Below are 26,082 nucleotides of genomic sequence, written 5' to 3' on the forward strand. Positions count from 1 at the left end.
TATGAATACATCAGGGTTAACGGAATAACTTTCGGAATTTTAATTGTGGTAAAATACATATAAATTTTATTGTCTTAACAATTTCTAAGCATACAGTTTATTAGCATTAAATATATTGACACTGTTGAACAATCAATCTTTAAAATTCTTTCCATCTCACAGAACTAAAATTCTCTACACGTTAAACAACTACCCAATTACCCTTCTCCCTCCCCCTGAGCCCAGGAAACCACCATTCTACTTTATGTGTCTATGGCTTTGCTACTACTCTAGTAGTACTTCATATAAGTGGAATTATAGAGTATTTGCCTTTTGTTAAAATATGTCAGAATTTTTTCTTTCAATGCTGAATAATATCCTATTGTATGTATATACTGTATTTTACTTATCTGTTTATTTGATGATGGTCATAGGTGTTACTTCCATTTCTTGGCTACTCTGCTGTTAGGAATATTGGCACAGAAATATTTCTTCAAGATCTTGGTTTCAAGTCTTTTGAGTATATGTCCAGGAGTAGAATTACTGGATTATACAGTAATTCTATTTTTAAATTTTAAAGGAATTGCCAAACTGTTTTCTATAGTAGCTGCACCATTTTACACTCTTCCAACAGTGCACAAGAATTCCAATTTTTCTGCATCTTTGCCAACATCTGGGGTTTTTTTCTGCTTTTTTAATAGCAGACTTTCTAATGGGTGTGAGGTAGTACCTCACTTTGATTTTGATTTACTCTTTGAAGAGTTATTTTCTACACAACCTATGTTGGGAAAAGGTTATGAAACAAACTGAATGTTTTTTTTTTTTTAAACAATGTGACTCCAAAACTGTATACTCCATTAAACAATTTCACTAAGAATTAATATTGGAGAATTTAAACAAAGAAAATCCACCATGTAGATCACAAAAATGAAATCACAAAATTTCAGTAAAAATGTGAAAATTTTTACCAATAAAATGAGCATGGCTTTTTAATGGCAAATTGTACTTGTCTTTCAGTATATATGAAATTCTACTCCTAGGTATATATCCACAGACATGAAAATATATGGTCACACAAAAACCTGTACAGGACTGTTAATAGCTACAGTGTCATTATACACATCAAGGATATTCAGTCCACTGATAAATGGATAAAGAAAATGTGTTCTATCTATAAGATGGATTATTATTTTGTCATAAAAAGCAAAGAAGTATGATAGCAAGCTACAACATGGATGAACCTTGAAAACATTTTGCTAAGTAAAAGAAACTAGAAACAAGATACCTTCCATATATACTGATATATAGGCATACCTTGGAGATTTTGTGGGTTTGGTTCCAGACCACCAATTAAGTAAATATTTCAATAGTGAGTCACATGAATTTTTTGCTTTCCCAGTGCACAGAAAAGCAATGCTACAATATACTGCAGTCTATTAAGCATGCAATAGCACTATGTCTAAAGCAACCATGTACACGTCCCTTGATTTTAAAATGCTTTATTGCAAAAGAAATGCTGACCATCAAATGATTCTTAATGAGTCATGGTAGTAAATATCAAAGATTACTTATCACAAATCACTATAGCAAATATAACAATAATGAAAAAGTGTGAACCATTACAAGAACTACCAAAAAGTGACACAGGGACTCAAAGGGAGCAAATGCTGTTGGAAGAATGGCACTGATACACTTGCTTTATATGAGGTTGCCACATACCTTCAATCAGTAAAAAGTGTAGTGTCCATGAAGTGCAATAAAGCAAAATGCAGTAAAACAAAGAATTACTGTAGATATAGACCTATATATTCCATTTATAAGAAAATCTCACATGTTATATGATTCCATTGATGTGAAATGTCCCGAAGAGGCAGAGAGACCAGAAGCAGTTTAGTGGTTGCCAAGAATTATAGGTGGGGTCTTGGGAAGTACCTGGGTTTATCTGTTTGGTTTTTTCTTGGAATGGGTGAGATGATGTTCTGTAAGAAGATAGTGGTGATGGTTGCACAACATTGTGAATACATACTTAAAAAACAAAGTTTGTTTTTAAATGGGACATGTTAAGTTTTATGATACTGTAAATCAAGTGTTCTTCAATTAATTTTTAACATTTTTTATAATGGAAAAGAATACACACATAAATTTACCAGCAATTCACTGACTAATATTTCTTATACATGTCTTTTACAATGAAAAGGACCACTGAAGTGGTTGAATGCATTTTAATAATGTGACTCTAAATTTATGTATTTTAATGGATACTTTCATTAGGAATTACTATTAAAAAATGTAAATGAATAAGTAACTCCCATATAGATTATCTTTTAGAGGTAAAAATGTTTACTGAAAAGCCGAGCAGGTCTGATATCACATATGTAGCAGCTTGAAACTTGCTTTCTAGTAGTCAGTCTACAATTCTGTCTGGACCAAGCTTTAAATGAAAACTGACCACTCAAATAAAGCCATTTTTTGCTGGTTGGGAGATAAATAGAGAAGCATCAGACATGGAGCGCAAATGAATATTCTAAATCAATAAAGGCAAATTTGGCTGGTCTGCTACTGAACCACTTGGCTAGCATTTATGATCAGAAGATTGACATGTAATATTTGTTAGAATTCAAGTTCCCATATTCCTCTTCTTGAGGTTTTGACCTTTTAGAATAAAGAGAAGCCCAACTGTTTGCACTTTTAATAAACTTCCAAGTGATGGATTATTCACCTTTGAGATTATTTCTTTAATTATAGTTACCAAAAGTATTCAGGTGTTTTAACACACTAACCAAAAGCAGAGACATTACTTTGCCAACAAAGGTCCGTCTAGTCCAGGCTATGGTTTTTCCTGTGGTCATGTACGGATGTGAGAGTTGGACTGTGAAGAAGGCTGAGCGCTGAAGAATTGATGCTTTTGAACTGTGGTGTTGGAGAAGACTCTTGAGAGTCCCTTGGACTGCAAGGAGATCCAACCAGTCCATTCTGAAGGAGATCAGCCCTGGGATTTCTTTGGAAGGAATGATGCTGAAGCTGAAACTCCAGTACTTTGGCCACCTCATGCAAAGAGTTGATTCATTGGAAAAGACTCTAATGCTGGGAGGGATTGGGGGCAGGAGGAGAAAGGGACGACAGAGGATGAGATGGCTGGATGGCATCACTGACTCGATGGACGTGAGTCTGGGTGAACTCCGGGAGTTGGTGATGGACAGGGAGGCCTGGCGTGCTGTGATTCAGGGGGTCGCAAAGAGTCAGACACGACTGAGCGACTGAACTGACTGACTGACTGAACCCACTAATCAACCAAAAACAGAAAGGGTATTTTAATAAAGATAATATTACTTAACATTTTTTTGACTGAAATATTCATGATTACAAACCGTATTAGGTTTTCTATTATCGAACACACAATTAAGGTAGGTTTTCAATTGTCAATGTTTAATTGAAGAAAGAAAAAAGGAATCTTTTTCATTGGTGGGTTCTTAGAGTTGGAAAAATTCTCCAACAATCTACATTCTGTCTTGTGTATTACTGAAGGCTTAGTCTGGTCATCTAGGAATTTAAAGCCCTGTTTTAGAAGACTAATTGGTTGTAGAATCCATAGAAAAACAGGATTACAATAAAAGCCATAGGAATTTGTGGCTGAGGCAGAGTCAGCAACGACCCCAATGACTAAAATCAAATCTTCCATCTTCTCTGTAAAGAAAGAAAGAGAAAGAAAAATTATTTTAAAAAGTATTTAAAATTGCCTGACTACTGCACTAAGTGCTTCTCCATGAGGAGACTCTGACTGTGACAGAGCTAGGAGGGCTGCGCTCCATAAGCAGCAGGGCCCCTTCCAGGCCCCTACTCTGCACAGGTCCTCCTGACCCCCTGGGGCTACTTGACTCTTCCTACATGTTCCCTCCTGACTCAGCCTTGGAACCCACCCAGACCTCAGGAAGAGGATTAGAGATTGTATTCCTGGTTCTCTAAAAGTAGAAGCCCATCTGGGGATTCAGTGAGTAGAAACACCAGTGAGAGAAACTGAGGCAGGAAGTAGGATGGCTGGCTGAACCTTTAGACTGGGAACACCTGCAGAGGGAAGGAGGCAGGAAGGGAGGTTAGGTTGAAGTGTCCTAGATTGCCCTGTTCTCTGAGGAAAGTTTGGAGTCTTGTCATGGAGTTCAGGGGACAAAGTGAACCATCAGAGGAGTTCCTTTCTGACATAAATTGTAATGGATTTAAAGTTCTAAAGGCAGTAGAGTTTCTTGCTCAGTTATGCTCCCTGTAGCTTGGAGCTACATCATAGAGGTTATTATTCAACCTCTGGAGTTAAGAATTACATTATACTGGCCATCAGACTGCCAGTATTAAGTCAAGCAATTAAATCAAGTAAATGTAGTTGGTTTATACATGTAGGAAACATCCAGCAGGAATATACTTCAAGGTCAAATAAAAACTATTTTTATGAATGAGACTTCAGGCAAAGATACCAGTGTGTTTCTGTGGCTTTTACAGGAAAGAACAGTTATTTTCCATGTTTACTGTGCCTTGGCTATCAGAAACATGGATGTTCCTATTATTTTCTGATTTTGTCTTCATTGTTTTTGAAGAGGCAATAGTGAGTTTTTTGTTCTTACATTTTTTCACTGCAGAAAACACATTTATTGGAGTACGTTTTGCCATTTGTTGCACAGACTGGATCCATTTCTCTGCTACAAAAATGTAATTGACGAATATATATACTACACTCTGGCTGTTAAACATAAACAGACAACATAATATTTTTCAGGTAACGAATTTCTTGAATAAAATGTTCTTTGTTCTTAATACATCATGGTATATATCAAAATGAAATATAGTCTATATTGAAGTTTAAAAATAGACACAAGTTACTCACATATAAAAAATGCTGTACAGTAGAAGCCAACACAACACTGGAATGCAACTATCCCAACTATAAAAAAGTGAATTTGTTATAATCCTCCTGTTTTTCTCAATAGTTTCACTATTAGATAATCTGATACTCCCAGATTACTACTGTATATGTATTCTTTCATATATATTAGTGTTTATAAATGTGTACTTAACCATATATATATATATATATATATAATTTGGTTAGTAATGGCAGTGTTGGTAATTTACATAAATAAATAGAAGTGTGTGTATACTGACATAACCTGCTTTTTTTTTTTTTTAATATATAATACCTAAATTCTTATTGGAACATAGGAATGCTCATTCACTTACTTACTGCTATATGACCTGACTTTTAGGCATGTTTAAATATATTCATCTGTTTAGTTGCTCAGAAATGTAGTTGATTTTCTTCACCTCTGTATAATATTTCACTCTGAGGTTTTATGAAAATTATTATTTTATATTCCTCCTATAAATGGAAATTTTTTTTAGCTACTTTAATTTTAGCCTTTCTCTTTTCTAGGGTAAACAACTCTACTTTAAACACCACTTAACTGCTTTCAGATGATGGTATATAACAAAGTTTATGCCCAATAATAAAATTTTGAGTAAGGGATATTTTTACCTTGTCTGAAATGACAGATGGTTTGACTGGCTGGCAAGATTCTATTTCTTGAACTTAGTGTAATAAGGACACTTTATCTTACTTTCTGAAGAATTATTATGTGGTATTTTTTTTTTGTAAAATTACCTTTTAAACTAAATAATGAAAAGTTTACCTTTTTCAATTCCCACATTAATCAATATAAACTTACAGCTTCACGCATTTCACGCATTTTTCTTGAAGATGCAAAAGAAGTTTCTGCAATCAACATACAAAAGGAAGATTAAAAACAAGATGATGAAGAGGGAAAAACATTCTTTGATAGGATATACCCACAGCTACACACATCACCTACACAAACACAGCAAGAAATGAGGAGAGGCTACTGTGGCAGTATCAGAATAATAATTTCACAAAATAACTCCGAACCTGGAAACAGAATTCTAAATTCACCTCTCTGTGAAAAAATAACTTTAAGTATGGTTTAATAATCACCAAAACTTCCTATGGAGATACATTTTTTCCTCATTTTTATAAAATAAGATATTCTAGTCAGAGAAAAAACACCTTGCTTAGTGCAACTTAATATGCTTGTATGAAGTCACTTAATATGAATAAGTTACCTACTACTTAATTTCTTCAAACTCAGCTCGAGTATCATGAATCACTTTAATACCTCACAGCTACTCTACTCTGAAATTCATGGGTCACCTTGTGCTTTATGAAAGATAAGTGGTCAGCAGACGGATCAATCAGTTCTCTCCTAACACAAATTTTGACTTTAGTGCACTCAGAGCTGGCAAGCAATGAATAGGATTGTTGAGGAATACCAGACCTAGAGGACAGTATTACTTCCCACACTCTGCATTTAGCAACCATGAAATCCAACCTCCAAAAATGGGGAAAATTAGATAAATATCTTTAGTCCTAAATGAACAAACATCTAAATTCTACTGTTCATTCTAACCACCCTTTCTGTCTCTACCTTTCTAAGGAGGAAAATGAGAAACCAATCAACTGACGCAATTTGTGAAAAGATATTTGTAACATATCCTGTTTCATTTTGCCAGTTTAAGTATTACACACCCAGGACATCAAGCGCCTCCCTTCCTAAATGATGGTAGTTGTTTCCTGCATTTTCTATGATGTGTGAACGGCTTCATCTAGGATTGAAAAATTTACTCACCACAATAAAGAGGAAATGCCAAGCCAATGATTAAAATAGCTTTGATCCATGATGAGAAGAAAGACATTTTATCAAGTCTGTAGAAGAAATGCATAGGAATGCTCATAACACACCGGCACAGGAACAAATTGCCCATTTCCGAATGAAAGTTTCTTACTTCTAAAGGAACTGACCCACTCTCCTAGATTTGTATTTATGGTGGGAATCTTGCGGCAATCCACAGGACATACAGGTGAACAGAAGGCCTCGCAGAGGCTTGAGAGAAACACTAGGACAGGTCCTCTTTGCCCACTTTAAGAAAGAGAAGTTCACTCTCCAAACCCTTGGCTCAGCCCACAAGGAGCCTAGCTACATTTAAAGAAATATGCACTTTGGACGTTTAGTTTTTCCTCAGAAAATAAATAGTTGTTTCAGAAAGGACTGACCTGGAGCAGTCTTCTCCAGCGTGACACGCCAGGGCTGCCTCCAGAGCATCCCCACCTCACCTACCTGACACAGAGAAGGTGGCAGAGTGTGAGGGCTGTAGCTCCAGGGACTGCGCCCGTAGGATCTCCTCTCAACTTCCCCCAGCTGAGGAGTCTCCTTTAATGGACTGTAGGTGAGGAGCCCGGTGCAGGGACACAGATGACCCTGAGCAGACAAGACCCTGAGGTTTTTTGTGTTCTTCCTCGTAAAGATCTCACACAGATCATCTCTCAGCAGGAGTTTGGGGCAATTTTAATCGGATGAACATGTATGAGGAAGGGAGAAGGTGACAACAATGCTTTGAAACCCTAAGGTATAGAAGAGATGGGAGAGCTTTCCAAGCTCCTGAGTTGAAAACAAAGGCTCATCAAACCACAAAGAGAAGAATGAGTTTCGGGAGCTATAATTAGATACATACCTACACCCTTAGTATTTTGAAGGACACTAGAAGCCCATTAGACCCAACTGGAGATTTGATTTTCATTATACTTTTTTTTTTTTTTTGTAGTTAAATGGAAATTTTCATAAAGCCGTAAGCACTAACATAGAGAGGTACTGTGTTCCTTTAATCAATTTTCCCCAATGAGAACATCTTGTAGGATTATAGTACAAATTCACGACCAGGAATGTTCAAAAAGCTCCCAGGTGACAGCCAGAGTAGCCAGCTTTGGGAAGTTGAGCTGGAGGACAGCATGTGAATACCAAGGAGAGCAAGAAGGCGTGAGAATACAATTGAGATCACAAGGGACAACACCCTAAACTATATGATGAATATAGTTTACAATCTTTAGTCAAGTAGGAAACCACACCGAGTTTGAAGTAGTAGGAAAAGATGTAGTATAAACTATGAAATCTGCTTCACAGCCTGAAAGTCCAGAATTCAAATGCCGTCTACCACTCAGCAACCTCGAGATAATACTCAGACTTTATAATTTACTATTTGCTAATTTTAAATGTGAGAATAATAATTTCTGTCTCAAAGATTTGTCATAAATATTAGTGATAAAATATTAAAACAGGATGAACTTGAAGTTGTGTTAGGCTTACATTTGTTACCCTACTCTAACCTGACTTTTTTTCACTGAAGAAAGCTAAGACTTAGAAAAGAACCTTTGAATACCACTATTCAAAACCCACTTAATGGGTTTTGAACAAAATCTTCTAAGTACAAAAATCTGATAAGTACAAATTTTTTTCCTTTATTATAGTGAAGTTATGACAATGCTTCCACTAGATTTTTGAAATATTACAGAGATACCATCAGACACGTCTATGCAGATAATCCTGGCACATGACATTAGAGGAGAAATTAAACAAGTTTAGAGTTGAAGTGAATGTAAAGGCCTTGTACTGGCTTTTTTTCTCTATGTCCATTTGTTATTGGAGATTAAGAGCTGGAGACACTGCCTGTGAAACAGAACAGGTCACAAGTTTTCTAAATTATCCACTAAAGGAGTGTTAGATATGTGGGTTATTTGATGCATATCTTTTCTGAAAATGCTTACATACATAAGTGTATTTATATGCATAAAGGTACAGGTGGCACCCCACTCCAGTACTATTGCCTGGAAAATCCCATGGATGGAGGAGCCTGGTGGGCTGCAGTCCACGGGGTCGCGAAGAGTCGGACACGACTGAGCGACTTCACTTTCACTTTTCACTTTCATGCACTGGAGAAGGAAATGGCAACCCACTCCAGTGTTCTTGCCTGGAGAATCCCAGGGACGGGAGAGCCTGGCGGGCTGCCGTCTATGGGGTCGCACAGAGTCGGACACAACTCAAGCGACTTAGCAGCAGCAGCAGCATACTAAAATCACACATAAATATATGCATGTGTATATATGGATATATTCATAAATGTATATATAGTTCTATATACATCTATATATTTACAAATATACTAACATATATATATATATAATAAAACATATATGTAATAGCATTATCATTAGATACAGAGACATCTATATACACATAGTATATAAATATACACATATATACACACACACATATATATAAACATAAGTTATCTAAGTGAGCCCTAAATGTCATCACAAGTATTCTTAAAAAAGGGAGACTGAAGGAAATTTGATGCAGACTCACTAATAAGGTCAAAATGAAGATGGAACTAAGAGAAATTTGAAGATGCTGGCCTTAAATATGATTGATGATAGATAAGAATAGAGACAAAAATAAAATCAAGATACTTCCTTGTAACTAGTTTTTAATTTGTAAATCAATAGTATATCTTCACATAACCATATACAAATACAAATTCCTTTTAAGTTATTCTTGTTAAACACTTTTGCCAGCAATCTTGTAAGTTGTGCAGGTCACCACATGTTCATTCACCTAATTCTATATTTTAGTAGTTGCATTGTTGAGTCAAATAATCTGTGCAGATTAAATTTTAAAGATAAGACCAATTTTCTCTTCAAAACTCTTACATCATCTTTCTATGGAAAAGACAGACTACAAGCATGCCTGTTTCTCTGTACCTCATTAAATGAGTGCCATCTGAAGTATTTATGTTTTCACATACACATTTAAACATATATACAAGTATAAAATGTTCATATTTGGAAGATTTTGTTTAGGAACAAAATTTCTCCATTTGGGAATAAATTAAATTTGTTTACTAATTAAGTTAATGAAGTAATAATTTCCACTTCTTTATTTTTAAGAATTTTCATCTACAAACATGGTTTAACTTCCTATTTATTTAAGTCCAGAGTATGTGAAGAAATTAATTATTCCTCTCTAATTAACACAATTCACATCTATGATCTGAAAAATGAGAAATTTGGAGATCTTTGGTGAAATCATGTTATATATAACACACAGAAATGTATCAGCTTATGTGAAATGGTGATGCGTGAACTTTGGATACCTGTCTGTTTTGTATATTTAGAATTAACTCTAGCTGGAGAATGCTGAAATATGTGCTTCTTCTCTAATATACCAAAGTTTATGGTGCTTAAGAGATCCTGTTAGATGTTCACTGAATACAAGATAGTTTAGTCTGTTTACATGGTCATAAGATCCCCCCATTCCTGCTAGAAGAAATATATATATATATATATATATATATATATATATATATATATATATATATTCCAGGTTTATTGAATATGACAAAATAGACTACTTTGGAGATATGGCAGAATTTGGTTCCAGACTATTGCATGAAGTAAATATTGCAATGAAGTAAGTAACACAAATTTACTGGCTTCCCAATGCATGTAAAAGTTATGTTTACAGAGCCTGGCAGGCAACAGTTAAAGAGTTGGACACAACTGAAGGGATTTAGCACACACATATACATGTAACCTATAAAGTATACGGTAGCATTACGTCTTAAAAACAATGTACATACCTTAATTTAAAAATACTTTATTGCTAAAAAATGCTAACCATCAACTGACAAAACAGGGCTGCAACAAACCTTCAATTATCAAAAAAACACAGTATCTGCAAAGTACAATAAAGTAAAGCTTGGCAAAGCACTAATGAACATAGATGAAACAGTCCCCAGCAAATATTAGTGTACATAATTCAGCAGTATGTTAAAAGGATCATACAACATGATCAAGTGAGATTCATCCCAGGGATACAAGGATGATGCAATTTCTACAAATCAATCAATGTGATACACTAGGGCCTCTCTGGTAGCTTAGTTGGCAAAGAATCCGCCTACAATGCAGGAGACCCCAGTTTGATTCCTGGTCTGGGAAGAGCCACTGGAGAAGGGATATGCTACCCACTCCAGTATTCTTTGGCTTCCCTGATGGCTCAGCTGGTAAAGAATCTGTCTGCAATGTGGGAGACCTGGGTTTGATCCCTGGATTGGGAAGATTCCCTGGAGAAGGGAAAGGTTACCCACTCCAGTATTCTGGCCTGGAGAATTCCATGAACTATATATTCAATTTCCACAAATCAATCAGTATGATACACTACAGTAAGAAATCAAGGAACAAAAGTGATAAATGATTTTATCAATAAATGAAGAAAAAGCTTTTGACAACATTCAACATTCATTTATGATTAAAAAAAAAAAACTCTCAAAAGTGACTATACAGGGAACACAATCAACATAATAAAATCAATGTATGACAGTTCAGTTCAGTTCAGCCGCTCAGTTGTATCCCACTCTTTGCGACACCATGAATCGCAGCACGCCAGGCCTCCCTGTCCATCACCAACCCATGTCCATCGAGTTGGTGATACCATCCAACCATCTCATCCTCTGTTGTCCCCTTCTCCTCCTGCCCTCAATCTTTCCCAACATCAGGGTCTTTTCCAATGAGTCAGCTCTTCGCATCAGGTGGCCAAAGTACTGGAGTTTCAGCTTTAGCATCATTCCTTCCAAAGAAATCCCAGGGCTGATCTCCTTCAGAATGGACTGGTTGGATCTCCTTGCAGTCCAAGAGACTCTCAAGAGTCTTCTCCAACACCACAGTTCAAAAGCATTAATTCTTCAGCACTCAGCTTTCTTTAGAGTCCAACTCTCACATACATACATGACTACTGGAAAAACCATAGCCTTGACTAGACGGACCTTTGTTGAAAAAGTAATGTCTCTGCTTTTTAATATTCTATCTAGGTTGGTCATAACTTTCCTTCCAAGGGGTAAGTGTCTTTTAATTTCATGGCTGCAATCATCATCTGCAGTGATTTTGGAGCCCAGAAAAATAAAGTCTGACACTGTTTCCACTGTTTCCCCATCTATTTCCCATGAAGTGATGGGACCGGATGCCATGATCTTCATTTTCTGAATGTTGAGCTTTAAGCCAACTTTTTCACTCTCCTCTTTCACTTTCATCAAGAGGCTCTTTAGTTCTTCTTCACTTTCTGCCATAAGGGTGGTGTCATATGCATATCTGAGGTTATTGATATTTCTCCTGGCAATCTTGATTCCAGCTAATGCTTCCTCCAGCCCAGCGTTTCTCATGATGTACTCTGCATAGAAGTTAAATAAGCAGGGTGACAATATACAGCCTTGACGTACTTCTTTTCCTATTTGGAACCAGTCTGTTGTTCCATGTCCAGTTCTAACTGTTGCTTCCTGACCTGCATACAGGTTTCTCAAGAGGGAGGTCAGGTGCTCTGGTATTCCCATATCTTTCAGATCCACATAGTCAAAGGCTTTGGTGTAGTCAATAAAGCAGAAATAGATGTTTTTCTGGAACTCTCTTGATTTTTTGATGATCCAGTGGATGTTGTCAATTTGATCTCTGGTTCCTCCGCCTTTTCTAAAACCAGCTTGAACATCTGGAAGTTCATGGTTCACGTATTGCTGAAGCCTGGCTTGGAGAATTTTGAGCATTACTTTACTAGCATGTGAGATGAGTGCAATTGTGTGGTAGCTTGAGCATTCTTTGGCATTGCCTTCTTAGGGATTGGAATGAAAACTGACATTTTCCATTCCTGTGGCCACTGCTGAGTTTTCCAAATTTGCTGGCATATTGAGTGCAGCTCTTTCACAGCATCATCTTTTAGGATTTGAAGTAGCTCAACTGGAATTCCATCACCTCTACTAGCTTTGTTCGTAGTGATGCTTCCTAAGGCCCACTATGACAAGTCCACAGCTAATACTATACTCAATGATCAAAAGTAAAAAGCATTTTCTCTAAGATGAGGGAAAAGTCAAAGATACCCACTCTTGTTGTAACAGAGCAGGATGAACATAGCCCTTAGCAGGCAGCCATTGGTGTGCCTCATTATTCCATATGCTGTTACTAGGCAATGGATCTTGCCCAGCCATTGGTCACTGCCTCAGTGGGTCCTAACCACAAGCAACCAACTGTCAATGAGTGACCATTAGTTATCCTACTCAGCTGTGGTGGGCCCTACCCAGTAGTAACTGCCAATGAGGGACCATTAGGGAAGTGATTCAGCCAGGGGTGAGTGGTGTGGTAGTCAGGTGGAGAATGAGATAAGAGGCAGATTCAGGGCTTCTCCTAGAGGCCCACTAACTTACCCAGCCTTGATCCAGTGGATGAGCTGAGGACCCAGGGAACAGACTGGGGACTACATCCTGCAGGCTCCAGAGGCCTTAGTAAGGCCCTCTACTAGCCTTGGCCCAGGCCTTGAGGCAGTGGTGAGCCTCTCCTCCATCCCCATCTCTGCGACCTCACAGCAGTAGTCATCTGCCTGGGTTGCGTCTGTAAGACCTGGTCTCCCCGATTTGGACAGCCTGAGGAGACTGAGGGCCAGTTGGGTTGGGTCCCTGGCTCCCTCAGGGATCACAGCTGAGCAGGATGTAGGAACCTGGCTCTGAAGGAGCTGCCAACTGAGATCTGCCTCCTCTTAGCCAGGACTGGGACCTCTGAGGGAGAAAGTTGCGCCTTAGTACCTTGCCCTTTCTTGTCAGGACAGAGAATAACATTCATTTGATAGTTTTACAGGAATATCATTAACTGTCTATGACCTGACCTCAAGAACAAAGGATCTGACACCAAGAAGTTTGCAACAACTAACCACACCCCTCCCTCACCTTTTGCCTTTAAAGGGGCTTGCTGAAAGCTTTCAATCGTTTTGGGGTTCTTAGGGCATGAGCCACCCATCTCCATGTATGAACCTGTAGTAAACCTTTCTCTGTTGTAAATCTAATGTTTTAGTATTGATTGACCTCACTGTGTGTTGGGCACACAGACTTGTAATTCAGTAACACTGCCACTTTTATTCCACATATTATTGGAAGTCTAGCCCCAGCCATCAGAAAATAAATAATAGGAGTCAAAATTGGAAAGAAGAAGTAAAAGTGTCACTAACTGTAGATGACAGGATATTACACATAGAATACTTCAAAGATGCCACCAAAAAAACTACTAGAGCTCATCAATGAATTCAGCAAATGGTGTAGGATACAAAATTAATATACAGAAATCAATAAATTTCTATATACTAGCAATGAACTATCAGAAAAGGAAATTAAGAAATGAATATCATTAAGAAACTAAAAAAACTTTTCATTAAAAGCAATAAAATACCCAAGAATAAAAAGACATGTACTCAGAAAATATAAGGCACTGGATGAAAAAAGTTGAACATTACAAAAACAGATGGAAAGATTTCCCATGACAGAAAGATTAACCATGCTCATGGATTGGAAGAATTAATGTTATATCAAAATACCAATGGCATTTTTTCACAGAACTAGAATAATCCTAGATTTTGTATGGAAACACAAAAGACCTCTAATAAAAAAACAGTCTTGAGAAAAAGGAACAGGCTTGGAGGTATCACACGCTATGATTTCAAACTATACTACAAAGCCATCATGATTAAAATAGTATGGTTCTGACACAAAAACTGACATGTAGATTAGTGGAGCACAATAAATGCCCAGAAATGAACCTACACTTACATGGGCAAATTAATCTGCAATAAAAGAGGCAAGAATATACAATGCAGAAAAGACAGCTTTTTCAATAAATGTTAGGAAAGGTGGACACCTATACACATAAGGAACTGTTCTCATACACCAGGCACAAAAATAAATTCAAAATAGATTTTTTTACATGTAATAGACTTACATGTAAGGCCTGAAACCATAAACCTTTCAGAAGAAAACTAAAAGACAGTACACTCTGTGACATCAGTGTCAGCATTTTTTTAAAATATGTCTCTCAGGCAAGGAAAACACAATTAAAAAAAAACCCAAATGGGACTGTATCAAACTAAAAAGCTTTTGGAGAATGAAGGAAACTATTAACACATCTCAAAGGATGTGTACTGAATGTGGGAAAACACATGACAAGGGATTAAAGTCCAAAATACACAAAGAAATCATAGAACTCAATATGAACAAAAAAAAAGGGGCAGAGGATCTGAAGAGACATGTTTCCAAAGAAGACATACAGATGGTTAATAGGCATGCGAAAAGATGCTTCGCATTGCTATTCATCAGGTAAATACAAATCAAAACCACAATAATAAACTACTTCTCATCCGTCAAAATGGCTACTATCAAAAAGACAACAAATAACGAATGTTAGCAAGGATGTGCACAAATGAGGACCCTCATGCACTGTTGCTGAGAATGTAAATTGGTAAAGGCTCAATGGAAAACTTTATGGAGATTCCTCAAAATTAAAAATAGAACTAACATATGATCCATGAATTCTACATCTGGGTATTTATCAAAGAAAAAATCCACTAAGTCAAAAAGATATATTCACTCCTATGTTCACTAAACATTATTTACAGTAACCAATATACAGAAAGAATTTAAGTGCCCAATCAACAGATGAATGATAAAGAAGATGTGATATTGATAAAAATATTTACATACAAAATATACACACATACATAATGAAATATTGCTTAGCAAAATCAAAGAATGAAATCTTGCCTTTTGTGGCAACATGGATAAACTAAGAGGGTATTATGCTAATTGAAATAAATCAGACAGACAGAGAAATACTATATTATTTCACATATGGGGAATCTGAGAAGCAAAAACAAATGATAATAAACACAATATAAAGAGAAAGAGAGTCACAGGTACAGAGAACAAATAGGTAGTTGTCAGTTGTCAGAGGGGAGTGGGCTAGGGGCTGAAGAGAAATAAGGTGAGGGAGCTTAAGAGGTATAAACTATCAGTTACAAAATAAAACGATCACAGGTATGAAATGTACACTGTGGAGAATATAGTCAATAATCATGCAATATCTTTGTATGGTGACAGGTAACAGCTAAATTTATCATGGTTATCATTTTAAAATATATAGAAATATTCAATCACTATGGTTTCACCAGGAACCAACATACTGTTTGTTGTAGTCATTTATATTTCAAAAACAAAGTCGTAGAAAGAGAGATCAGATTTGCAGTTACCAGGGAGAGGTGGGTGCATGAGCATAGTTGAAAGGTAAAACTTCCAATTATAAGGTAAATAATTGTACCATGGTTGTAATGAACAACATGTTAAATATTATTAACACATAGATGTGAAAAATTTTCAGAGAGTAAATTCTATAGAAGTTTTCATCAGAAGGAAAAACTTTTTTTTGTTTCTCTAATTTTGAATTCTATAGGATGAGGGATGTTAAGTAAACTTATTGTAAATATTTCATGATATATGTAAGTCAGATCACAGTGCTGTATGTAAATTATACCTCAGCGAAACTAGAAAAGAAAAAAGAGATATTTAATAACGATTGTTGGTGAGGGTGTGGAGGAAATGGATCCTCATTCATTCCTGGTGGAACTGTAAGAAAATACAACCACTGTGAAAAATACAGGGTTAAGTTCTTGAAAAGTGCAAGATAACTACCACAGGAGGTATTCATTCCACTATTAGGTGTTTAACCAAGAAGAAAAAGACTTGTACAGTAATGGTCACAGCACCGCTTTTCTTAATAACCCCAAAATGGTAACAATTCCAGAGTCCATAAACATGTTAACAAAACAAAGCATGGTATACGAATACAAAATGGAAGACCATTAAACATTAAAAAGTAATGAACTACTGATGTATCTGCTATAGTGTGAATGAACCACAAAAATATGCTAAGTGAAAGAAGCATAAATAAAACCACATATTGTTTCATTCTCTTTACATAAAATGTCTAGAAAAGGCAAAAAAGAGAAATACAATGTAGATGAGTAGTTGCCTTGGTTTGGGGGTAGTAAGAAGGCATGACCTCCAAAGGATGAGAGAATTTTGTGGGAGTGATGTAAACACTCTAACGTTGAATTGTGGTGATGGTTGCTTATCTTTCTCTTTCTCTGTCCCTGTGTCTCTCTCTATATACATATATATACACACACACACATATATATATATACACACACACATACACACACACACACACACACACACACACACACATATATGTATACTTTTTCTTCTGTAGAAGGACATGGCAACCCACTCCAGTATTCTTGCTTAGAGAATCCCATTAATAGAGTGCCTGGTGGGCTACAATCCACAGGGCCACAAAGAGTCGGACATGATTAAAGTGACTTAACATGTATGCATGCATATAAGTATTTTAACTATTCCATCATGTCTAAAAATGATTAATTTAGGGTATATAAAAGCAACAAGAACTGGTTATTAAAAAGGATAAAATTTCAAGTTTTGTATTCAAACTCTCTTTCATTTTCAAAATATTAGGTTTAAAATATACTGCTAAGTCACTTCAGTCGTGTCCGACTCTGTGCGACCCCATAGACGGAAGCCCATCAGGCTCCCCATCCCTGGGATTCTCCAGGCAAGAACACTGGAGTGGGTTGCCATTTCCTTCTCCAATGCATGAAAGTGAAAAGTGGAAGTGAAGTCGCTCAGTCGTGTCCTACTCTTAGCAACCCCATGGACTGCAGCCTACTAGGCTCCTCCATCCATGGGATTTTTTTCCTCTATCTCATTTTCATTATGTGCAAAATATAGAGCTGATATGCACATAACATGATTTTTCAAAGACCTAAATTGGATAAATGTGGAAAACTGCTTCACAGAACTTTTGAGAACAGTCACACAAAAAAGATGCATTTCCATTCCTTCAGTTCAGTTCAGTCGCTCAGTAGTGTCCGACTCTTCGTGACCCCATGAATCACAGCACGTCAGGCCTCCCTGTCCATCACCAACTCCCAGAGTTCACTCAAACTCATATCCATCAAATTGGTGATGTGATCCAGCCATTTCATCATCTGTCATCCCCTTCTCCTCCTGCCTCCAATCCCTCCCAGCAACAGGGTCTTTTCCAATGAGTCAACTCTTTGCATGAGGGGGCCAAAGTATTGGAGTTTCAGCTTTAGCATCACTCCTTCCAATGCATATCCAGGACTGATCTCCTTTAGAATGAATTGGTTGGATCTCCTTGCAGTCCAAGGGACTCTCAAGAGTCTTCTCCAACACCACAGTTCAAAAGCATCAATTCTTCAGTGCTCAGCTTTCTTCACAGTCCAACTCTCATATCCATACATGACGACTGGAAAAACTATAGCCTTGACTAGACAGACCTTTGTGGACAAAGTAATGTCTCTGCTTTTTAATATGCTATCTAGGTTGGTCATAACTTTCTTTCCAAGGAGTAAGCATCTTTTAATTTCAATACTTCAATCACCATCTGCAGTGATTTTGGAGACCAAAAAAATAAAGTCTGACACTGTTTCCACTGTTTTCCCATCTATTTGCCATGAAGTGATGGGACCAGATGCGATGATCTTAGTTTTCTGAATGTTGAGCTTTAAGCCAACTTTTTCACATTCCTCTTTCATTTTCATCAAGAGGCTCTTTGGTTCCTCTTCACTTTCTGCCATATGGGTGGTGTCATTTGCATATCTGAGGTTATTGCTATTTCTCCCGGCAATCTTGATTCCAGCTAGTGCTTCTTCCAGCCCAGTGTTTCTCATGATGTACTCTGAATAGAAGTTAAATAAACAGGGTGACAATATACAGCCTTGACGTACTCCTTTTCCTATTTGGAACCAGTCTGTTGTTCCATGTCCAGTTCTAACTGTTGCTTCCTGACCTGCATACAGGTTTCTCAAGAGGGAGGTCAGATGGTCTGGTATTCCCATCTCTTTCAGAATTTCCCACAGTTTACTGTGATCCACACAGTCAAAGATTTTGGCGTAGTCAATAAAGCAGAAATAATGTTTTTCTGGAACTCTCTTCCTTTTTCCATGATCCAGCGGATGTTGGCAATTTGATCTCTGGTTCCTCTGCCTTCTCTAAAACCAGCTTGAACATGTGGAAGTTCATGGTTCATGTATTGCTGAAGCCTGGCTTGGAGAATTTTGAGCATTTCTTTATTAGCGTGTGAGATGAGTGTAATTGTGTGGTAGTTTGAGCATTCTTTGGCATTGCCTTTCTTTGGGATTGCAATGAAAACTGACCTTTTCCAGTCCTGTGGCCACTGCTGAGTTTTCCAAATTGGCTGGCATATTGAGTGCAGCACTTTCACAGCATCATCTGTCAGTATTTGAAAGAGCTCAACTGGAATTCCATCACCTCCACTAGCTTTGTTCGTAGTGATGCTTTCTAAGGCCCACTTGACTTCACATTCCAGGATGTCTGGCTCTAGGTCAGTGATCACACCATTGTGATTATCTGCATTGTGAAGATCTTTTTTGTACAGTTCTTCTGTGTATTCTTGCCACCTCTTCTTAATATCTTCTGCTTCTATTAGGTCCATACCATTTCTGTCCTTTATCGAGCCCATCTTTGCATGAAATGTTCCCTTGGTATATCTAATTCTCTTCAAGAAATCTCTAGTCTTTCCCATTCTGTTTTTCCTCTATTTCTTTGCACTGATCACTGAGGAAGGCTTTCTTATCTCTCCTTGCTATTCTTTGGAACTCTGCATTTAGATGCTTATATCTTTCCTTTTCCCCTTTGCTTTTTGTTTCTCTTCTTTTCACAGCTATAATAACTTTAATCAATATATTTAAATATCTACATAATAATCATCTGTGCTTTTGCTTATTATCTTATTTCTCACATCTGACATAACTTTATATATATGGAATTTAAAAAATACATAAATGAAACATACATGTTTCCTAAATAATTTTTTCACAAAGTCTTCTACAAAGAAAAAGTGATGCAACTGGCTGAAAAAACTTTTCTAATGTTGCTCTACAAAGTAATATTCTAATGTATACTTTCCTTAAGAGGGATATTATAGATTTAAATGATCTAATAGCTCCCACAGTAATTACTCTGAAATTTAAAAGTATCCATTGAGAAGAAAGAAGACCAAAATGCCTAGTATAGCATATTATACTATACTAGTATATGTATCAGAGAAGGCAATAGCACCCCACTCCAGTACTCTTGCCTGGAAAATCCTATGGACAGAGGAGCCTGGTAGGCTGCAGTCCATGGGGTCGCTAAGAGTCAGACACGACTGAGCGACTTCACTTTTACTTTTCACTTTCATGCATTGGAGAAGGAAATGGCAACCCACTCCAGTGTTCTTGCCTAGAGAATCCCAGGGACGGGGGAGCCTGGTGGGCTGCCATCTATGGGGTCACACAGAGTTGGCCACGACTGAAGTGACTTAGCAGCAGCAGTATATATATAGATTTCTAGTTGTCATTTGTATATATAGATTTCTAGTTGTCATTCAACAGTCAATCTACATTTCTCTTGAGGTATGAATTATACTCGAGGTATGAATAATCCTTTCTCACATAGCTAAAGCCTGCTTCTTGTGGCTGAAGATGGAGACAAATGGAGAAACATCTGACTGAGACCTAATATAGCAAGTACTAAGTCAATAAAGGCCATATTACCTCCCATGTCAGGAGCACCCACTTACCTCTCAACTGACTTGTGGGACCAAGAATGAAAAACATGATAAATTTTTCCCAAGCATCATTAATCTTTTATTATCTCTTTATAGATTTTGAAATTCATGCAGTTATAGCCATAATGTAGGTCTTAGAGTCAGTATTAACTAAGATCCATGACCACATTGTTAATCTGGGTTGCTTCTTAGATTTCAATTCAGACACCTCTCCTACAAGTTCCAAGTCTTTAGTACAGAGAGAATCCATGTTATCTGTACTTTTTATAAACACCCTTAGGACTTCCCCGGTGGCTCAGATGGTAAAGCGTCTGTCTACAATGCAGGAGACCTGGGTTCGATCCCTGCATTGGGAAGATTCCCTGGAGAAGGAAATGGCCACCCACTCCAGTACTCTTGCCTAGAAAATCCCATGGACGGAGGAGCCTGGAGCAGGCTACTGCCCATGAGGTCGCAAAGAGTCGGACACGACTGAGTGACTTCGCTTTCACTTTCAATCTAATATTTGGTCATCTTTGGAAAATACCTTTCCAACTATAGGTGTGAAAAATATGTTTGTCTTAACTAATTAGCCAACCAAATAAACAAGGGGCATGTTAAAAAATATATATAACACCATTCAACATTTTATGGAGCAAACATTTAATATTTTAAATTGCATGAGGTTGTACATTATCAAACATATGACTAAGATACTACTTTTTCAAACTCTCATTGAAGAACTGAACACAGTAACAATGCTGAAACCAAAGGATCTTAAAGTTAGAAAGAACTTGGAATATCCTACATTCCACCTTGAATTCTGCAGGGTTCACCTGATCATCTAAGAATGGAAGACACTGAGTGTGCAACTCTAAATGTCTGTAGAATCCACTGCAAAATGGAATCACAGTAAAAGATGTAGGAATGTGTAGCTCCAGCAAAACCTCAACATTTACCATAATGAGCAACATAAATTTGCCAAAACTTTTTTTATAAAAAGAATCAGAGAGGAAGGGGGGAAAATGATTAAAGAACTCAGAAAATTAAACTCTCTGGCAATACATAAAATGTTCCTAAATGAGGAGATTTGAACTATGAGACATGACAGAAAGGCTGTGTTCTATTTCCATAAGGAGCAGGACCCCTGTTGCTCCTGTCTTACACTGTTCTGTCCCTACCATGGGACTTTTTAATCCTTCCTATTTGCTTAATCTCACAGAAAACCAAGATCAATCTGATCACATGGACCACAGCCTTGTCTAATTCAATGAAACTATGAGCCATGCCATGTAGGGCCATCCAAGACGGATGGGTCATGTTGGAGAGTTCTGACAAAACGTGGTCCACTGGAGAAGGGAATGGTAAGCCACTTCAGTATTCGTGCCCTGAGAACCCCATGAAGAGTATGAAAGGCCCAAAAGATAGGACACTGAAAGATGAACTCCCCAGGTCAGTAGGTACCCAATATGCTACTGGAGATCAGTGGAGAAATAACTCCAGAAAGAATGAAGAGATGGAGCCAAAGCAAAAACAACACCCAGTTGTGGATGTGACTGGTGATAGAAGCAAAGTCTGATGCTGTAAAGAGCAATATTGCATAGGAACCTGGAATGTTAGGTCCATGAATCAAGGCAAATTAGAAGTGGTCAAACAGGAGATGGTAAGAGTGAATGTCGACATTTTAGGAATCAGCGAACTAAAATGGACTGGAATGGGTGAATTTAGCTCAGATGACCATTATACCTACTATTGTGTGGAAGAATCCCTTAGAAGAAATGGAGTAGCCATCATAGTCAACAAAAGAGTCCAAAATGCAGTACTTGGATGCAATCTCAAAATGACAGAATGATCTCTGTTCATTTCCAAGGCAAACCATTCAATATCACAGTAATCCAAATCTATGCTCTGACCAGTAATGCTGAAGGAGTTGAGGTTGAATGGTTCTATGAAGACCTACAAGATCTTCTATAACTAACCCCCCAAAAAGATATCCTTTTCATTATAGGGCACTGGAATGTAAAAGTAGGAAGTCAAGAAATACCTGAAGTAACAGGCAAGATTGCCCTTGGAGTACAGAATGGAGCAGGACAAAGGCTAATAGAGTTTTGTCAAGAGAACGCACTGGTCATAGCAAACACCCTCTTCCAACAACACAAGAGAAGACTCTACACATGGACATCACCAGATGGTCAATAAAGAAATCAGATTAATTATATTCTTTGCAGCCAAAGATGGACAAGCTCTATAGAGTCAGCAAAGAACAAGACTGGGAGATGACTGTGGCTCAGATCATGAACTTATTGACAAAATCAGACTTAAATTGGAGAAAGTAGGGAAAATCACTAGACCATTCAGGTATGACCTAAATCAAATCCCTTACAATTATACAGTGAAAGTGAGAAATAGATTCAAAGGATTAGATCTGATACACAGAGTGCCTGTAGAACTGTGGATAGAGGTTCGTGAAATTGTACAGGAGGCAGGGATCAAGACCATACCCAAGAAAAAGAAATGCAAAAAGGCAAAATGGTTGTCTGAGGAGGTCTTACAAATAGCTGAGAAAAGAAGACAAGTGAAAGGCAAAGGAGAAAAGGGAAGATATACCCATATGAATGCAGAGTTCCAAAGAATAGCAAGGAGAGATAAGAAAGCCTTCCTCAGTGATCAGTGCAAAGAAATAGTAGAAAACGACAGAATAGGAAAGACTAGAGATACCAAGGGAACATTTCATGCAATGGGTACAATAAAGGACAGAAATGGTATGGACCTAACAGAAACACAAGATATTAAGAACAGGTGCAAGAATACACAGAATAACTATATAAAATAGATCATCACAACCCAGATAATCACAATGGTATGATCACTCACCTAAAGCCAGGCATCCTGGAATGCAAAGTCAAATGGGCCTTAGGAAGCATCACTGCAAACAAAGCTAGTGGAGGTGAAGAAATTCCAGTTGAGCTATGTCAAATCCTAAAAGATGATGCTGTGAAAGTGCTGCACTCAATATGCTAGCAAATTTGGAAAACTCAGCAGTGGCCACAGGACTGGAAATATCAGTTTTAATTCCAATCCCAAAGAAAGGCAATGCCAAAGAATGTTTAAACTACCACACAATTGCACTCATCTCACACGCTAGTAAAGTAATGCCCCAAATTCTCCAAGCCAGGCTTCGACATTACATGAACTGTGAACTTCCATATGCTTAATATGGATTTAGAAATGGCAGAGGAATCAGAGATTAAGTTGCCAACATCTGTTAGAGCATTGAAAAAACAGGATGTTCCAGAAAAACATCTATTTCTGCTTTATTGACTATGCCAAAGCCTTTGACTGTGTAGATCACAACAAACTGTGGAAAATTCTGAAATAGATGGGAATACCAGACCACCTGACCTTCCTCTTGAGAAACCTGTATGCAGGTCAGGAAGCAACAGTTAGAACTGGACATGGAACAACAGACTGGTTCCAAATAGGAAAAGGAGTATGTCAAGGTTGCATATTGTCACCCTGCTTATTTAACTTATATGCAGAGTACATCATGAGAAACGCTGGGATGGAAGAAGCACTAGGTGGAATCAAGATTGCCAAGAGAAATACCAATAATCTTAGATATGCAGATGACACCATCCTTATGGCAGAAAGTGAAGAGAAGCTAAAAAGCCTCTTGATGAAAGTGAAAGAGGAGAGTGAAAAGGTTGGCTTAAAGCTCAACATTCAGAGAACGAAGATCATGGCATCTGGTCCCATCACTTCATGGGAAGTAGAGGGGGAAATAGTGGAAACAGTGGCTGACTTTATTTTGGGGGGCTGCAAAATCACTGCAGATGGTGATTGCAGCCATGAAATTAAAAGATGCTTACTCCTTGGAAGGAAAGTTATGACCAATCTAGACAGCATATTAAAAAGCAGAGACGTTACTTTGCCAACAAAGGTCCATCTAGTCAAGACTATGGTTTTTCCAGTGGTCATGTATGGATGTGAGAGTTGGACTGTGAAGAAAGCTGAGCACCGAAGAATTGATGCCTTTGAACTGTAGTGTTGGAGAACTCTTGAGAGTCCCTTGGACTGCAAGGAGATCCAACCAGTGCATCCTGAAGGACATCAGTCCTGGGTGTTCATTGGAAGGACTGATGCTAAAGCTGAAACTCCAATACTTTGGCCACCTCATGTGAAGAGTTGACTCGTTGGAAAAGACTCTGATGCTGGGAAGGATTGGGGGCAGGAGAAGAAGGGGACGACAGAGGATGAGATGGCTGGTTGGCATCACCGACTCGATGGACGTGGGTCTGAGTGGACTCCGGCAGTTGGTGATGGACAGGGAGGCCTGGTGTGCTGCGATTCATGGGGTTGCAAAGAGTCGGACATGACTGAGTGACTGAATGAACTGAACTGAAGAGACATTCACAGGAGAAAATCAAATTTAATTATGTAACTATGTAATTTCTCATGGGAAATCCAAACATGAGAAATTCCAAAGATGGACAAGATGATACACACATACACACACACACACACACACACACACACACCAATTCACAGAGAGATATTTGCTAGGTTCTGAGCTGTCTAACACACCAAGTTTATATTATATACTCTAGGTATCTCTGGTGAAACTCCCTTCCTAGAACAGGTCCTGAATCTAGATTCTTTTAGGCAACTGGGGGAAGGTCAAAGGTTCTTCCTGAGTCTTTTGTGTGTTAAATACAATCAAGCTGAAATAATCCTTATGCCAAAGAGATCCCTTTAGAAGTGGCAAATTCTGCTTCCCTACAAAAGCAAGTCTATTAGAGGCTCACTTAATGTTGTTCAGTAAATTTTCATTCTAATGAATACATAAAATAAAGAACAGACACTTGAGATGTTAAGTAAAAAGTAATTATGCTATCACCCTTTCATTTGCAAAAATATTTATAAAGTCATTACCATGAACCTGACATTATATTGATGGTATATTATTGTTTTCAAATATTAATTCTATGGTTCATTAGAAAACATAAATTTTAAATGAGCATGTGGCCTTACAGTTATGCATAACTCTTATCAGTCCAGAGGTGGATAAAAATGGATCACCATCCATCATCTACCCCAAATTGCAAGACTTTGGTTGTGTATGTTAGGGTCTCCTCCAGTCCAGATCTACCCATCAACTTTGGAACCATTACATGGAAAGAAAAACAGTCATGAATGAGGATGCTAACTCTTTTATGGCTGTTATATTAGTTTAGCCTATATCCTAAGAAATACAGTGAACTTCAACCAACCTTTTGTATGGAGCTGCGTATCTTTGAATATTAAGTGTATTTAATATGTCAGTCTCAATCTAATGATGCAGATGACTATTGCTAGGAATGACTAGGAATACCTGAGGCCTGAAGTACTGTGGCAGCCCCATTTTTCCCAGCGAGCCAGTGCTGTATGGGTCAGGCCCTTGTGGTTCTTATTATGATTGAAGGACACAATTTAGGAATGCAAAGTGGATAATATTGTCAGTTATGCTCCAGACATACATAGGCCATGTGCAATTTTATGTGGTCTCTAAATTAATCTGTATTTGGGGGTAGGGGAAAGATGGATGAGAAGATCTGACTTAACTAGGTGTCACTTTCTAATAGGGATCAGGAAATCATCTTAATCTTAATATTAGTGCCTTTTTTCCACCTGGCAAAACTAAAACTATGCTAGTACACAAAGTATCACTTAGG

At 37.6% G+C, this 26,082-nt stretch overlaps 1 protein-coding gene across 5 annotated transcripts in view; it reads right to left on the bottom strand.

The window, feature by feature from the left end:
* Nucleotides 1–1,462: 1,462 nt before the first annotated feature.
* Nucleotides 1,463–26,082, bottom strand: part of LOC109561285 (sperm-associated acrosin inhibitor-like) — a 154,701-nt gene continuing 130,081 nt past the window's right edge. Inside the window, exons 1-5 of one of the 5 annotated variants that reach the window (XM_019963666.2) lie at nt 7,152–8,788; nt 6,663–6,739; nt 5,688–5,734; nt 4,590–4,705; nt 1,463–3,663 (exon numbers count right to left, since the gene is read on the bottom strand). In XM_019963666.2, coding sequence (XP_019819225.1) covers nt 3,621–3,663; nt 4,590–4,705; nt 5,688–5,734; nt 6,663–6,729 — 273 coding nt within the window. In that variant the 5' untranslated portion in view covers nt 6,730–6,739; nt 7,152–8,788 and the 3' untranslated portion in view covers nt 1,463–3,620. Of the gene's footprint in view, nt 3,664–4,589; nt 4,706–5,687; nt 5,735–6,662; nt 8,792–26,082 lie in introns of those variants that run through there. The other 4 variants (XM_070793810.1, XM_070793809.1, XM_019963665.2 and 1 more) reach the window with 4 other exon arrangements.

Source organism: Bos indicus, chromosome 7 (assembly GCF_029378745.1).
Source record: "Bos indicus isolate NIAB-ARS_2022 breed Sahiwal x Tharparkar chromosome 7, NIAB-ARS_B.indTharparkar_mat_pri_1.0, whole genome shotgun sequence".
Taxonomy (NCBI): Eukaryota; Metazoa; Chordata; class Mammalia; order Artiodactyla; family Bovidae; genus Bos; species Bos indicus.